The following is a 17,535-nucleotide window of genomic DNA, read 5'->3' on the forward strand; positions in this document are numbered from 1 at the left end:
AACAGTGACACATTTCAGCTGAGATATACTGGCTCTAGCACAGGGGTAGAGGCACAGGAAATGTGTGTGTTTTTAACTTCCTTTCCCTCAGTATGAGCAGCCACAAAAGCTTTCTCATAACCCTTCTTGATGTACCTCAGCTGCTGACATTGATCTTGTTCTGTGTGTGACTGGCTGATGTAATAATCAGAGGGCTCTGCCAAAGGTGAGCTCCACACCATATATTAAAAACACTTTTATTTCACTTTAAGCCAGGCATAGGCAAACTTGGCCCTCAATATGTTTTGGGACAACTCCCATCATCCCTGGCTAACAGGACCAGTCGTCAGGGATGATGGGAATTGTAGTTTGCCTATGCCTGCTTTAAGCAGTCATTGCTTCCCCCAAAGAATCCTGGGAACAAGAGTTTATTTATCACAGAGCTACAGTTTCCAGCACCCCTTTGCTGTTCACACTACTGGAGAGGAATTTAAAGACCCCTTTGCCAAGATCTGCACTTTGGGGGAAATGACTAATATGTATTTGGAATTCAGTGGGATCAGAAGCTATGCTGGAGGAGACCAGACAGAATGTTCCTGGAGGCTGGATTTGGCTGTCTACCTGGCTATCCGCACTCCAAACCCTAAACCTACTCTAAACATTTCCCATTAAAACCACCTTATGTTCCACCCACCCATATTTATCAAGTTTTCACCAGACATCCTACACTCACTCTGACGCTCTGCCTCAGATACAGTAGCACTGTCCTTACACAGCCATGCAAATGATTAAATGAGTCTTCTTATGCATATTCAGTAGTCACTATTTGGTTAGCATTAATTTTTTCCCCCAAATATTTGGAATTAAAAGATGGTTTTATCACACCAAAAGGTGTGTGAAGTTTTCATATTAAATTAGCATATACAAATTAATAAGGGATAAGGCACTTTCAAATCACTTTCTCCATAATAAATCACTAGCTTGATTCCAGTTCCTTCAGATTGACCAGTTTGAGGATAACTGGCTAAGTATGTTATGCAAATAAGGTTAAAATAATTATGGGGGGGGGGGGGGGAGAAGACACACACACAAGAAATACCGGTTATTTTAATGAAAGAAACCTATTATCATCAGCATCAATCTTGCAAAAAATAAACTGGATTCTTTTCATAGTTCTGAACACCAGATTTTAATAGTTTTTTAAACAAAAATACAGAGACCATTATGTAGCAAACCACTGTCCTTAACAATATGTAACATCATTCCTACCTTGTTTTAATTCTAGTTTGTCAGTAATACTTTACTCATTATTTTTACATAATTCCAGTAATTATAAACACAACGCTGCCATCTTAAAACTGCTTTTCTATAAATTGTAGAGAACATACAGAATTACAAAGTTATTGTGTTTTATCAAAATATACAAAGCCCTCAAACATAACAGAAGCTATTATTTCCCATATTAATTGCACAATTATAGAAAATTAGAAAATTATCACTATGTATAAATATTACACATTATTGGCTTTGGTTTAGAATCATTCGCATACATGTCATTTGAGAAAATGTCATAATTTACTTATTTGAAATACCTCATGAAAATTATATTTCCTAGTTGCAACCGTCTCAAACCAAAGCAGCTGTAGAACAACCCAGGGCACAATTAACTTCCTTCAATACTGGTTTCAGTTGTGTGAAATAGTTACTTCCTGTGTATTGTCCCCTAAAACAAGCAGGTAAGTGTATTAGTAGCTCTCTATGCTAGGTGGAGCTGAGAATCTAAATACTAATATACAAGGTCAGTGTCAGGTGTGGTACAATGGATATTCTTTAGAACATTCCTGTTCTATGAAATGTAGACTATAAGGTTGTATCACTAAGCAGCTTGTGCGATTGCACAAGGAGTTTTCCTTGTGCAATGGAACCACCTCCTATATCCTCCAACACCCCCCCAAATCTGTTCTAGGTTTCCCTCCAACCCTCCAGAGGCAGCATGGGGCACATATAGCTGTGGGGAACCCATTAGCACTAGTGTTAATGCTTAAAGGTAAAGGACCCTGTAGTTGCATACAGCCCTGTGGGCTTCTACTGTCTGAGAATCTGAAATGTATTTATTTCCCTTTTTGTATCCCTGCAGGACAATCCTAAAGCTGGCCAGAAGCCAGTGCAGGGGTTGTTGGAAGCTGAGCAAGTGCCACTCTGCTTTCAGATTTGCCTGTTAGCAGGTGGTACTTCTGCTCCTAAAGGCCACCTATATGCCTAGGCAAAATGCTACGGGTATGGATGACCTGTCAGCAGTGTATGTCGGGGGGGGGGGGAGAGTGTAGGGGAAAACAGAATGTTTCAGGGGTGTGTCAAGGGTACCTCCAGCTGTTTTGGGACTACAATTCCCATCATCCCTGACCACTGGTCCGGTTAGCTAGGGATGATGGGACTTGTAATCCCAAAACAGCTGGAGGGCCCAGTTTGGCCATGCCTTCCCTAGCCTGTGGCACCTGAGACATGTGTTTTCAAGGCCCATCCTATTCCTGCGATTGCAATCTGTTTTAACTTTTTAATTTTAAATTGTTGTAACCTGCTGGTGAAGGATGGGTAATAAATTTGATGATGATAAGGATATGTTTGCAGAGGCTGTGGAGGCCCTAAGCCCCCTCATTTCCCTGGCATGTCCTTGAAAAGGACCCAAAACTACACCAGCTCTGGTGCTGACATAGCAATTTCCCTCCATTAGCATCAATGGGGAGGAATAGCAATTTAAAATGGAATAATAAAAAGAGAGAATAAACATTGCTCGCCCCAGCATGGTCACAGCTAGCTGGCTGGGCTTCAGATGTGGCTCTACCACAGAATCTCTTCACCACCATAGGATTGTTCTCTTAAAGGTCTGTCATGCTTTTTCCTGACATAATATATTTCATAAAATTATTGTCTTCCTGAATATTTCTCTTGAGACCTCGGCTCCTTTTTATTTATTTCCCTATCAACCCTATTATTAATTTGTAGCCCTAGAGGCCTTACCAGTGATTGTGAGGAAAACACAACCCATCTCCCCCAAACAAGATATTTCTACTATTCTTAAGACAGCCTCCCCTCCCCTTCATATTACCTAATATGCAGTGCCATCAAGCCTGATCAAATTAAATAAAAGTGCATAACTAATGGAAAAATATTTTCTTAATAGGATGCATGTTAATTGTCTGCTGAAGAATCTTCCAAGACTTGTTCCCTCTGTTTCTAAAGTTCTGAGGCAAATACTGATCCTTTAGTAGCCTATTTGGCCCCAACCATGCCAAGACGGAGGTATCAGCATGGATAGGGGAGCTCCAATGCTTGCAGAAGTACAAAACAAAGCAGAATCAGAGGGGGAAACCAAAACAGCCAGTTGAGGAATTGAGTGCACTCAGTGGCCATGGAATGTTAAATGACAATTATGACACAAAAAAAACTGGGTGGTAGCAGAAATGGAATATGGTATCTTAGAGGAGGACATCTGATTGAACTCTAAGCAGGGAAACATTTTGTTGCAGGGCTTTTGCCAGGTCATTGGGGAAGAAAGGAATAGCTGTATATAGGAGATGTGCATGGATTTTCACATGAAAGTTATGGACTGACTGCTGTTGTATACACACCTGGTCAAGGATGAGAGTGGGAGGGAGGGAAGAGGGTTCAGCCCTGTGGACTGTCTGCTTTCTCTAGCTGTGTGATCAAGCTATCCACCTGATAGCACTAATATATAACAAGCCTGTGACACACTTGCAGTACACTCTTAATAACATAGTGATTTATTAGAATCCATCCTCACATATATAAGAATGAATGAATGGTTCAGACTCTTAATAAACTAGTCATAATCCACCTCAATGGGAAATCATTTAAAATATACTAACATGTTTAAATTAGGCATATTTTTTCTTCTATGAGACATAAGTGTCTACTTCTATAAAATTCTCCTTTTAGCTTTTTCTGGCACATTTTTTCATGTAATATATTAAATATATTTAAATGCAATACCTCAAGTTTTAGAACTTCCATAAGTCTAGACTATTATTATTGTCTATTAATTAATTAAGTACTTGTACTTCTGGTCTCTCTTCTTTCTGTTTTCTTTGCCTGTTGTGTGTTTTTCTTACTCAAAGTCCAACATCTGATGCATCATTCTGAATGCTAGTTGCCTCATGCCCATCTGCTTCAATTGCATTTTGACTTAGTAAAGGTTTAGCTGTTTCCTGCCCATCTGAGTCAATGAAGTGTTGACTTGCAAATGGCTTAGTGCTTTCATGAAATGGATAATCTTTTCTATCCTCTTGCTTGGAGCTTTTGAACAGATGTTTCTTCTGGTGCATTCCAAGGGCTGCAGCTGTCTTGCAAACTTTTGGGCACTGAAAACAGGCATATCCCTTCCCGCTATGCTCACGTTTATGCTTTTGCTCATGATTCTTTTTGGTAGAAAGGTACAAGAAGCTCTGGAAGCAAAACTGACAGTGGTAGCGCTTTTCACCTGTGTGGATTCGCTCATGTATTTTGAGTGTTTCATTTAGAGTGAATGCCTTGTTGCAGTACTGACAGACAAACTCCTTGACCCTTGAGTGGGTGTGTTCATGCTTCTGCAAGTTTCCTGCTACTGAAAACCTCTTCCCACAGGTTTTGCAAGGGTAGGGCTTCTCTCCTGTATGACATCGCATATGCATCCTTAGAGCAGATGGGCTCTGGAACCCCTTTTGGCATACCTCACAAATATAGGACCCAGAAGTAGTTCTCTCCCAGTGTAAATGCTCCTTTGCTCCTTCAGGAGAAGAGCTCTCTCTTTTACAGAGTTCACAGGGAAGACTCGGCATTCCGCCATCATCTTCCTGATTAGGGACCTTTTCTTCAGGAATGTTCCTAAGTGCATAACTTGTGACGCATGGCTTTTCACTTTCTCTGAAGGAATTTCTGCTTTTGTACTTCTCTCTCCATTTTGCCTTTCTCATTTTCCTTAGTTGTTTAGATTTCTTTTTTGGTTTGTAATTGTAATATGGGCGCCACGGTTTATCATTGGAGTCATGGTCGCTTACATCATCACACATTTCATTGAGTTCAATGTAGTCTGGTCGACAAACTCGAGGCATACTTCTCTCTCTCTTTTCTCGTTCTGCAGCCTGAGTAGCATGATCTTCTCTGGATTCATATTTAGGTCTCCTTCCTTTTTTGTAAAACAATTTTGACCCCAAAATTTGTCTTTTCACAATGGCTTCATTCCCAATTTTAACTGTTATTTGACACAGAGGAGCCACATTGCTATCGGCAGATGTTCCTGGCAATGCAGGTTTTGCAATGTAGGTTTCAGTCTTACTCGAAGGTTCAAAGATACCAGTGGGTCTGTCCGAGATTTCTGTATTTGTCATATATTTTAATTCCTCTGATGTCTCTTCTTTGTCATACACTGCTACTTTTTTCTTTTCCTTATTGCTTCTTGTCCTACCATTGCTTTTGAGATCATCTGACCCATGTATGTGGTCATTGCTTGCCCCTTGGCTGGCCGTAATATCTGGGGTTGCTATAATGCTGCTTCCTATTGCATTGACAGAGTTACTGTGCATTATTACAGATGAAACTCTACCCTGGTGCACTATTACAGGGGATGCTGAATTACTGTAGTTAATAACAGAGGTTGGATTTTCATTGGCATTGCTACTACTAAACGTTTGAAGAGAGGGATCATATTCCTGAGGACCAGAGTTAAGTTCTGTGAAAGGCAATGGCCTTTCTGTAGTATAAGTATTATTTTTAAGGTCTGATTCTGATGTACCACATTCCCAGGAAGAACTATTTGGAGGGTTCATGGGTGCTGCCCTTGCATCACTACATGAAGATGTTTCCAAGGAGACACTTGTGTTTGAAAAATTCAATTCAGAAGTGACAGTATTCTGAACAATGCAGGTACTAGAAGGTATTTCATTAACTTTCACATTTGCTTGCACACTTTCATATGGTGAGTTTCCGTAACTTTTATACGGCGCTCTTTTGCATTTCATAGGCAAAAGCCTATAAAGTTTGTAAGGATAGACGCTTGGCTTCAAGCCGCCATTAGCCGTTTTCTTATTAACTCCAAGCCGATGGTCAATTGCATGGAAAGATTTCTGGTGGTTTTTGAGTATGTAATACGTCATAAAGGTCTCAAGGCAGAAGATACACTGATATCGCCTTTCTCCTGTGTGCCAGATTTCGTGTCTGGTACGGTATTCTGCCAATGCAAATACTTTGTTGCAGTAATGGCAAGGGTAAGTTCTTCTCCACGAATGGACATTTGAATGTCTTCGGAGGCTAGACAAGGTGACGTAGGTCCGTTTGCAGACATTGCAAGTATAAAGTATTTGTCCGTCAACGACGTTAACAAAGTGGTCCGTTTCTGGCATTGCGGAGTTTGTGACAGCATAATCGGGAAGATTATTTTCTGTCATTGCAGGCTCTAGGTTCACATATGAGGTGCCAGTTTTTCCATTAGAAGTTGTAAAATTATCTAAACAACTCTGCTCATTTTCACTTGGAGCACACAAGCTGCCCAATTCCCTGCATACTTGCTCATGTGTCTCTAGTCCGGCAGCACTTTCAAATTGTTTGCTGCAGTACCTGCAGACTAAAGGTTCTGGGGGCTGTGGGTGAAGTTGAAGATGAGTGCAGAACTGAGTCCCATCATTAAGTGGTTTGGTGCAACAGTTATAGACATGTGGAATGACTGTGACTACTGATCCAGAAATGTGATCCGATTTATTTTCATCTTCCTTCGAAGGGAGGACGGTATTTGGGTGGGATTTATCGAAAGAAATTGTGTGATCATTTACTGCTTTGTGGTGACCTTCCGCACTGGCTCCTTTGTGGTTTGATCCCTTTGCTGCAGGTACTTCACTGTCATGGGAGTTATAAGTAGCCTTTGGCATACTATATGTTTGAATTACGGATTCAGCCAGAGGCATTGACTGGACAGCTTCAGGTTCTTCTTCACCCATTTTACAAGCGGCACTATTTTCATTGTTATAAAAGGAATTTCGTTGAAAAGAATCAAAACCTGTAGTAACAGCATAGGAATGTTCCGCCAATGTGCTGGCTGGCTCCACATCTTTGCAAGCCCCATTCCTATCCTGACCAGTGCTGGGTGCTTTATTTGCTTCTGGAATTTTTTTAAAACTTGCTCTCAGATCAAGAGGAGAAAACAAATTATTACTATTTTCTGTCTCAAAAATTGAGTATGCATTTGTGATTCTTGGTCCGTTTGTGAGAGCTGAATCGTCTTGTCTTTTTTCTTCTTTTACTTCGCCCTTTTCACTATTGCAAAATGAGTATGGGCAAGGAGAATTTGAAGGCCCTTTTTCCATAAGATCTTCTAGAAAGGATATTCCCAGTTTTTTCCCTGCAGCTGCAAGGTCTAGGACAGTCTCCTGCTTTTTAACAACTACAGTGGAACTGTAGATATAATTGAGTATTTCTGTGAACACTTCAGCCTTGAGGTCGTTTAGCTCTAGTACATGTCCAGAAATACATGCTGCACGACTCAAAAATATATTTTTGAAATAAAGGCTTGAAGCAGCCAAGACGTTGCTGTGGGCTTTAAATTTGGTGTCTTCCACAATTATAGTAACATCACATAAAACACCCCGATTGCGTTGTTCATTTAGGATGAAAAGGACTGTGTCACTGTGGAAGTTGTCTTTGAGATCCTTTAAGTGGGACATGATGGTCAGCTGTATAAAATAAAGAGAGACAAAAAAGTTAACCGGATCAAAAAGCAGTATCATGTGCTGTTCAGCGACATCTCAATGCTTTATCTGACAACATTGCTCTTTCAAAAGACTATTGCACTATTCAATCTATAAGGATAATAAAATCATTTTCTCTAATAAAGAACTTGGTGGTTCTATATGCTAACCAGCAGGTCAGTGAAAATGTAGACAGAACAAGAGTTTCTGCATACTCGCATGACTCCTCAGTTTTGCAGGGGAAAAATATTTTTATTTTTTATTATTTAAAGACACTTCTATGGGGAGGATTGGAGAGGAAATGCTTCTTCCATTCTTAATTTACTACCCCTCCAATATCTCTCCAAAGGGGTAGGCAGAGTCCCTAATAGCTTAAAGTAGTCTTTGACAACCCGATGGAGCAATCTAAAAATGAAAGTGAAGGCAAATAAATTTAAAAGGGGAATAAATGGATTTTAAGCTCCCCCTAATGGATACTGTACACAGTATTTTCTTAATTTTTTTATATCATTATTACAGGTGTGCCCCCCCCTTTACGTGCACACACAACCATGTATACACACAGCACCAGTAAATAAGTAATTCAAACCTGGAAATGGCGGGGGAGAGCTGGAGAGTCCCTGTGGCTCATGAGGAGTACCTCCCCAGAGCCCGAAGAGGATGTAAGTGAGGGTGAAGGAAGCCCCTAAGAGACCAGAGGTGTAGCGGGGCTTTGTTTATGCTGCTAAGCCTCCCCCCCTAACAGCCACCGCTGCCTTTCAATGCATCCTCCGGTCTCCGGCTAGTCCCAGAGCTTCAGTTCTAGTTGTGGATAATTTTGGATGCAGTATTTTTTGGTACGGATTGAAGAGAGAACAGTAGAAAGGGTATCAAGGGTGCTTAGAAGGTGCTCCTCACTTCACGTGATTTCACTTATGTGCACAGGGGCTTGGAACGTAGCCCCCGCGTAAGTGGGGGGGGACACCTGCAGTAATTTCATTTATGAATCACTTTATGTGAAGCCTCTCAAAGCAATTTCAGCAATGCAATAAAACATATATAAACAGTTGCATATATAAAAACAATTACAGATATGAAAACGGTTAAAACAATTTACATATATAAAAATTTCAGATCCAGTACAGATATTGACTGCGGGGCAAGCAGAACGTCTGCTTCGAAAGCTTTCCCCCGCTTGTGTTGTAGTAGTACTGTACAGTTTTCTCTTCCGACTTGTGAAGGTTGTGCTCAGCACATCATTGCCAACTTGTTCAGTTTAAATAGTTTGATAATCTCAGGATCATGGATTTGAGCCCCATGTTGGACAAAAGATTCCTGCATTGCAGGGGATTGGACTAGATTACCCTCATGGTTGCTTCCAACTGTACAATTCTATGATTCCATGATCACTGTACAATGACAACACCGGGCAGAATGGAAGGAGGCACAGAAGAGGCAAAGTGCATTGGGGAGGCAAGCACATGAAAAAGTACCTTTCCTTCCAGTAATCACAGGGGTCCAGCTGTGGTCAGGAGGTGGGGGTAATATATCTACCAGAGAGGAGGGTTTCCTTCTTACTCTCCCTTTGACATCAACTAGGTCACTAAGGATGACTCTCAGCGCAAACCTAGGCACATTTACTCTGAAATAAGTCTGAATGAATTAAATGAGACACACTCCCAGGTAAATGTGTATGAGTGTACCCTAAACTAATCAGGTTTCTTCCCAGGTAAGTGGGTATAGAATTACAGTTTACCATCCTTTGCAGCAAAGAGCAAATATCTTGTTCCCCCATTGCAAACATTCCCTCTGAATGAACCCCTTCACTCCCGTAACCTCTTCTAGAAAGATATATTTCATATGCAACAAAGGGAGTAAATACAGATAAACTGAGTTTTCTTCCACAGTGATTTGATGGTCCTTCATTTTCATTATGGTTAATAATAATAATTTATTATTTGTATCCTCTCTATCCGGCTGGCTTGAATCTTGTGCACCAAATTCTTTAAAAAACCCCCACCATGGTTCCAAGTTTTTATGGATACAAAGCTTATCTTAACCATCTCTGTCAGAGACTGAGAAGCCAAATTATCACAAGACAGTGTAATAAGCTTTAAACAGGCCTGATCTCTAATTGCCCTGTTCCAATTAAAGGCCTAGAAGTCCTGGTGAGGAAACTGAAACAGCTGAGCAATCAAAATCCATAGGATTGTTAGAGCCTGTGAAAACAAAAACTGCACTAAATGAGACAGTTTCAATTAACCCAGAGACAGAGAGGGAAGCACTTGTGTATTAGAACTTGCAGTAGAGGAGCATTCAGACTGAATGTTTGGAATTGAAAGACAGGTTATTTGCTTTTGCTGCAAAGGATGGCACACTGAGGCTACAATTCTTTACCCACTTACCTGAGAGTAAAACTGTTGAACTCAATTGGGCTTACTTTTGAGTATACATGCATAGGCCTGCACTGTGAAAGACTTAAATTCTATTTTGTGTAGGCAAAAGCAGTCAGGGAGTGGTAATGGAAGATGTACATGAATAACTTTTATGCCCAGTCCTGGAAAACAAGACAAGTATTAAATGGCAATTTCGAAAGCAAAGAAGCTGTGTATATACTTAGATAAAAAAGACCATTGTAGTTTAAATATAAGGGTTAAATTTTTGGCACTACCTATAAAGTATTGTTATGTGTTGTTTATAAAACTATATTAAAATGCTAGCTTTAAAATATAAAACAATTTTGAAATGCATTTGGCAAAGGTCAGCAGTAAAATCAGTGGCAACCCCCCCCCCACACATATAGCTTAAGAGGAATTGTGAAATACAGTCTTATCAGAACTGCAAATGGACAAATTTCATAGCATTTTGCAAGTACAGTTTACAAGGTACATAACTCAAATCAATAATTTATGTCATCTTTATTGGATAATTAATTTAGGACCATATTCTGAAATTTGAATATAAAACCACACATATAAAACCAACTGGACTACTTTTTGTAGAAAACTGTATCTGCGCCATTATGTTGGCCATTAAAAATAATAAATCAAAACTCAGTGGATGTATCCCGATATATGCCGACGCTAAAGTTGTTCCTCCTCTTTCATATCCATAGATCTCAAATATTAACACAGAAAAGGAAATGTTAGCTAACAGTAATCAGAAAGTTACTGACCTGAAATTTGCATTAGTTAACATAGCTCTGGTTGGTCCCATATATGGAAACTTACATAATTATGGAGCTGGATGTACAAGAAAAGATCTAGAACATAAAAAGTACTGACAAGACTCCTGCTTCAGGCAAGCAGCCACAACCCTACAGATAACACTGTATTAGCAACTGTTCTTCCTGTAGACAAGGTCTGAGATTACGTCAGCTTTGCTCATGTGATACGGAATTAGAAGCACAAGCTTCTGACGTCTAAAGTAGATTTCACAACTGAAGCTATTGATAGGGGTTATTTTTCAAGTCCAGAAATACATGTTGTCAACTTTTCCTCCGGATGTTCATATTGACAAAACATTACTGGGCTGATCTCCTGCCCACTCACTCCTGTGGACGATGCAGCACAGCGACCATGCTTTTCAAAGGAAATACGGCATAACTGTTCCTAAGTAGTAAGGTACTGGTGCTTGAGAATGCAGAGGAAGGCTGATTTCTAATAAGTAGAGGAAAATAATAGGTGCCATATAAACATGTTGGGAACCCAATTGAGTTAGGAGGAGGAGTTTGGAGCAATGATGTAGTGGAGCAGGGATGGACAGGGACGAAGTACAGTGGTAACTCGGGTTACATACGCTTCGGGTTACATACGCTTCAGGTTACACACTCCGCTAACCCAGAAATAGTGCTTCAGGTTAAGAACTTTGCTTCAGGATAAGAACAGAAATTGGGCTCCGGCGGCGCGGCAGCAGCGGGAGGCCCCATTAACTAAAGTGGTGCTTCAGGTTAAGAACAGTTTCAGGTTAAGAACGGACCTCCGGAACGAATTAAGTACTTAACCTGAGATACCACTGTAATGCTATTTATTTCACAGCTGAAATTATGGGGTCATCTCCTGGGGTGCTATTTACCAGTCCTCTGCATGACAACTAAATAAGGGTTTTCCCAGAGAGAAACCCAACTAAAAAATATGGAGCCCTCCATTGCTTATGCTACTTTTAAAACCACTCTGATGAGCCATAGACGCTGTAATAATAACTGAAGTGAAAGCAGTAATCATTTTTGTTGTAGCTGTTGTTGACACAAGAACCAGTCAATCAGCTGTATGTTCAACATTTCAGAAAAATAGCTTTCCCCTCCTTCAGATCTGGAGAAGGTTGTAACGTACTTCTGACCAAAATGTGTTGAGCAGACTTCCATTGCAACCTAACCCCTAGAAGGATGTATGTTTTGAATTCCCCTCAATTCCATGAAACTCTATATGAAATCCCACACAACCCACTCGCCAATTATTCAGCATATCTGAAGTGTATCTGAAGTGTATCTGAAGTGTATCTGAAGAAGTGTGCATGCACACGAAAGCTCATACCAAGAACTAACTTAGTTGGTCTTTAAGGTGCTACTGGAAGGAAAAAAATTTTTTTGTTTTGACTATGGCAGACCAACACGGCTACCTATCTGTAGCATATCTTCTGTTTGTCTGTGTCTCATAACATATTCTCTGTCTCTTGCATACATAACCACAAGATGGAGCTAGGTACAAAGAAGTATTGCAGCAAACTAGTGGAAAGAAAAATTCCTGACGTAATTTCAATAATGTGAATGAGCTATTCATAAGTAAGCTGTTAGCTATTAGCGGCTTATGATTAATAAACAACACTTTTTATTTTACCCTTAGCATCAGCATCTTTTATTTACTGAATTTGTTGTGCAACTAGAAATTGTCTTCACATTTCTTTAACATGGTGTTTCCTGCTTATGGATAATGGCTGTCAAGCAATAATTTAGACCCAAGGCTGTGTGTCTGTTTCAATACAGCTATTTCCCAAAATTATCCTCAAATCATTATCAATATCCCATTCTGCGTTTAATATGGCTAAAATAATCTTTTTGTTTTTGTTTTAATTGGAAAAAAATAGTCCTAGACTGAAAGAAGTCATGGTCGCCATGTTTGTTGTGGGCATGTGGGCTGACGGGCTGACATTATAGTAGCAAATCAAAGTGTAGGGATTAGCATATTGCACACGTCATGACAACAATCATGGGGCTGTGTGTCAGTAACCATATAATATCTGTTGTTCTGCAACTGGCTGAGACATCGTTGTTATCTCTTTAAATGTGAAACAGCTTTAGAAATTTTGGGAGGCAATGGTATATCACATCTCACTTCTTCTGCAATAGGGCACAAGGATTGAGCACCAGTCTAGATCCTTAAAAGAGGCTAGCTTTTGATCTGTTTATATTTCTCTAATATTACAGCCCTGACAAGAACCCAAACCACAATTAACACCACTGGGTATTTAATGTACATACAAAAGAACACAGCCAAGCTTAGAATAACCCAAGCAAGGTCTTGGAAAAGTAGGCTTTTGTCTTATAATTTGAAATGTATTTGTTTGCTGCCTGCATGTGTTTGCTGAGAAAGGTATTTGCTGCTATTTGGGGCATGATCCAGTTAAACACTCTGAAGTCCCTTGTTTTCAAGCACATGCTTAATCTCTTCTGCTGAAATCCATGTGATTCAAAAGAGCTTTTGACTGGATCATGTCCTATGTTAGTTTTCTTGCACTTAAAAAAAGGATATTGGCTAAGCATTTACAGGCTTAATTATTATTATAATGCAGACAGAAAATTTACACACACACACACACACACAGAGAGAGAGAGAGAGAGAGAGAGAGAGAGAGAGAGAGATGAACTATGACCTGGGAGACCAGGGTTCAAATCTCCACTCAGCTATGAAGCCGACTGGGTGACCTTGGGCCAGTCACTGCCTCTCAGCCAAACCTACTTCACAGGGTTGTTGTGAGGATAAAATGGGGAGGAGAACCATGTGCAACACCTTGAGCTCCTTGGGAGAAAAGGCGGTATATAATGAAATAAATAAATAAATAAACAAACAAACATCTATACATACCTATACACACACACAAAATGTAATTTGCATGCCTGCAAATGATGCTGCAAAGAAACTGAAGAGCTCCCAAAGACAGAGATAATATCTGTAAAAGAAATACATACATTACGAAATGCAGTATAATTGAAAAGGTGCTACAGTTAAAATGTTTGAGTTTGCAAATGACAGGCACAAAATCAAGGGCACACGTGCCACTATTTCCTGAAACACTCCACAAATGATACTTATTTTGAGCTGCTGTCCTGCCTTTGTGCCTGAATGGTCAGCATTCATCAGCTCAAGCTGCCGAGGCCTGCAGTCGCTGTTGGCACATGCTCAGAACTTGATTACTTTAATCACTTACTAGGATTCAGGCAGGGAAACCCAGGTTCAAATATTTTCTCAGGCATTAAGCTAAACTAGGTGACTGTGGATCAGTCACTACGTCTCAGCCTAACTTCGTTTCCGATACCCTCAGATGTGCAGGGAATGGTGGCCCAGGAGAGTGCTTTTTCGGTGGCAGCCCCTAAATTGTGGTTTCAAAAGAATACAGGTCTACTTCTCTGCTGAGTCATTTCCCCTTCTACTTCTGTCTTCTTGCAGCAGCTCTTCTTGCAAAGGACCAGAGCTGCAATTGCAAGCTTTGCACTACATCAAAGCTCTTTCCCCTCTCAACTGAGCAGGCAATCAGGGCCAGGTCCCTGGGACTTGTTCTGCTGCTGCCTGCGCTACAGTTGTCAAGAGACACTGCAAGCATGCCCATGCACAAAATAAGAACTTTGAAAAAAGAATCCTAAATTGCGTTTCTCTCTGTTAATTATAGAGAAAAAGTCATGTTTAGTGGGCCAAAGACTGTTTGAGTTGATGGAGGCTTGCATATCATGAAGTTGGTTTGTAGTTCGAAATATACATCTCTTAGAAAAACTCAGAACAATTAAAGGAATTAAGGAGCTAAAAAAAAAAAATCTAAATGTTGACTGATTCAGTATACCTTCGGCAGTCTTACAGTTATGCGTTAACTGTAGTACAGTGATACCCCAGGTTAAGTACTTAATTCGTTCCGGAGGTCCGTTCTTAACCTGGAACTGTTCTTAACCTGAAGCACCACTTTAGCTAATGGGACCTCCTGCTGAACAGAAATTTCTGTTCTTATCCTGAAGCAAAGTTCTTAACCTGAAGCACTATTTCTGGGTTAGTGGAGTGTGTAACCTGAAGCGTATGTAACCTGCAGCGTATGTAACCCGAGGTACCACTGTATACGGTATGGCATACTTCATAAAGCAAGAGTGAGAAATGTGGGTCAAATGGTTTTGGGGACTCTCACCAAGCCATACATCCCCCTGAACCACACACACTCCACCCAGGACACACCCCTCACCCGTCCTCCTTTGCACCCTCCTTGCCTCTGGCCCCACCCACCACTGGCATGTGACCTCTAGGAGATTCCCCCAAAGGGAATGTGACCTTTGGGCTGAATCCTCCACCACACCAGAGGACCTCAAGCTAGCGTAGGGGGTGCCGGACAGACCATGTGGCACACATAGCTCTGTCATCTAACAGATGGGATTGCTTGAGAGCTGCCACCCTCCGCAACACTCCATCAGCTGTTGCCTGAGGCAGTCACTGGCTCTAGCTAATAGGAGGGCCGGCTCTGTTAGTGGTAGAGCACATGCAGAAGGTCCTATGTTCAGCATCCACTTAAAGGATCAGGCAGAAGTAGACCTGTGCTGTGCAGCTTCATGTGAGAATAACCAAGAGCAACTGAAGCTTCACACCACAAATGTGCATCAAATGCATAAAAATCAAACTTATTCAAGGCAATGAAGGAGTGGCTGATTGCATGGGTATTCTTTTGAGATGCATGCTGATTTTTCTGATTGCTCATTCAACAGGCCATGAGCACAGTGGGCCAGCACAAGACATTCTTGCTGGACCCGTAGGTGCCTCCCTCCATTGCACATATAGATGTTGACCAGACTACCAGTTACTTCAAAACTGGTGACAGGACAGCATCTTCCACTGCAACTGGGGGCAGTTTAGGGGGCACGGGACAGGCTGCACACACAGATCTGCCTTCCAATACTTCATTGCTGCTTGCTAACTGCTCCATTAGGCAGTTGGCAAAAGCTGCAGTGCAGCAGCAGTGGTGCCAACATGTACAATGTGAGCAGAGCAACACATTCACACGTGCAATGGCTGCTGAGTGTGTGGAGAAGGTGACGCAGCCAGACAGAAGAAGCCAGAACAAGCAAGCAAAATCATCACCAGCTCATGGGAATTAGGGTGGCTGCTGCCATATCACCCAGCCCAGTATCTACCACCTGAGGCAGCCGCCTCCCTTTGCCTAATGTTAGGGTTGACTGTGTGAGCTTCCCAAAGCATCTTGCCGGCCATGGCTGGAGGCAAAAAACTGGTATTGATGGGCTCTTGGTTTGTTACAGCTATGAAATTTTCAATGTTCTTTTCCTTCTGAGTCTGCTGATTATAGTAAGAAAACTGCTTGGAAAATTACATTAAAGTGAGATAGTTCCCCTAATCAATGGTTTTTATGTTTAACACTGAGCAATGGAATTTTTTACTTATTTATTTCTTAAATTTATTAAATTTACACACTGCCCTTCATCTGAAGAGCACAGAGTGGTTTGCAGCAAGTAAAGGTTAAGCAAGCTCAAATATAAACAAGATTTTCTGTGTCCGTCCATCCCGCCCACCCTCCTGCATTCGCATTATGGAGAAGGAAGTTAAAACAGCTGCATGTAGCCATGTGCAAGGCAAACAAATTAATCCACATGGTTTAAGTCTGTGGTTCCACGGTTGAAAACACCATTTGCTGTTTCTGCTGAAGAGGTTTCAATATTATATCCATCTTTGCAGTGTGATTTTTCCAGCTGACAGTAACTACTGTTAGGAGGTTGTGAACCAGAACTGAAGGTGCCCATTCTCTTTTGCTGTACATTTTCTTGTGTTTAGCTGTTGCCTCAGCTGGTAAGCTTCACACAAAAGCACCAAGTAAGAGCCACAACCCAACATATAAGAAGTCACACTAGACCAAGGGTCAGCAAACTTTTTCAGCAGGGGGCCGGTCCACTGTCCCACAGACCTTGTGGGGGCCGGAATATATATTGGGGGGGGGGAGAGAACGAATTCCTATGCCCCACAAATAACCCAGAGATGCATTTTAAATAAAAGCACACATTCTGCTCACCAGGCAGGCCCCACCCCACAAATAACCCAGAGATGCATTTTAAATACAGTGGTACCTCGGGTTACATACGCTTCAGGTTACAGACTCCGCTAACCCAGAAATAGTACCTCGGGTTAAGAACTTTGCTTCAGCATGAGAACAGAAATCATGCTCCAGCAGTGCGGCTGCAGCAGGAAGCCCCATTAGCTAAAATGGTGCTTCAGGTTAAGAACAGTTTCATGTTAAGAACGGACCTCCGGAACGAATTAAGTACTTAACCCGAGGTACCACTGTAAAAGGACACATTCTACTTGTGTAAAAACACTCTGATTCCCGGACTGTACATGGGCCGGATTTAGAAGGCTATTGGGCCAGATCCGGCCCCCAGGCCTTAGTTTGCCTACCCATGCACTAGACCATGTTTTATTGTGACGGAAACAAGCTCACAGTGTGGGCAAAGCTGCTATGCCAGCTTCCAGGAAGGTCGGTCACTGTTGCTTATGGGGAGAAGTTGGCATGGAACAATCCAGCATAGCTGAAAGTGGTTTGGGAAAACAACCTGCAGCTCAAACTGGGATCCATGCCAGGCTTAATTGAGTCT

General features: G+C 41.3%; 1 protein-coding gene across 11 annotated transcripts in view; it reads right to left on the minus strand.

Moving 5' to 3' along the window:
* Positions 1–2,872: 2,872 nt before the first annotated feature.
* The window catches only part of ZBTB38 (zinc finger and BTB domain containing 38), a 29,617-nt gene continuing 14,954 nt past the window's right edge, over positions 2,873–17,535 (minus strand). For 9 of the 11 annotated variants that reach the window (XM_083613713.1, XM_083613714.1, XM_083613716.1 and 6 more), the window contains 2 exons: positions 13,772–13,856; positions 2,873–7,697 (listed from right to left, as the gene is read on the minus strand). In XM_083613713.1, the coding sequence (XP_083469839.1) occupies positions 4,110–7,688 (3,579 nt within the window). In that variant the 5' untranslated portion in view covers positions 7,689–7,697; positions 13,772–13,856 and the 3' untranslated portion in view covers positions 2,873–4,109. Of the gene's footprint in view, positions 7,698–10,866; positions 11,300–13,771; positions 13,857–17,535 lie in introns of those variants that run through there. The other 2 variants (XM_083613709.1, XM_083613708.1) reach the window with 2 other exon arrangements.

This window comes from Podarcis filfolensis (assembly GCF_964270895.1).
Source record: "Podarcis filfolensis genome assembly, chromosome: 5".
In the NCBI taxonomy this organism is placed as follows: Eukaryota; Metazoa; Chordata; class Lepidosauria; order Squamata; family Lacertidae; genus Podarcis; species Podarcis filfolensis.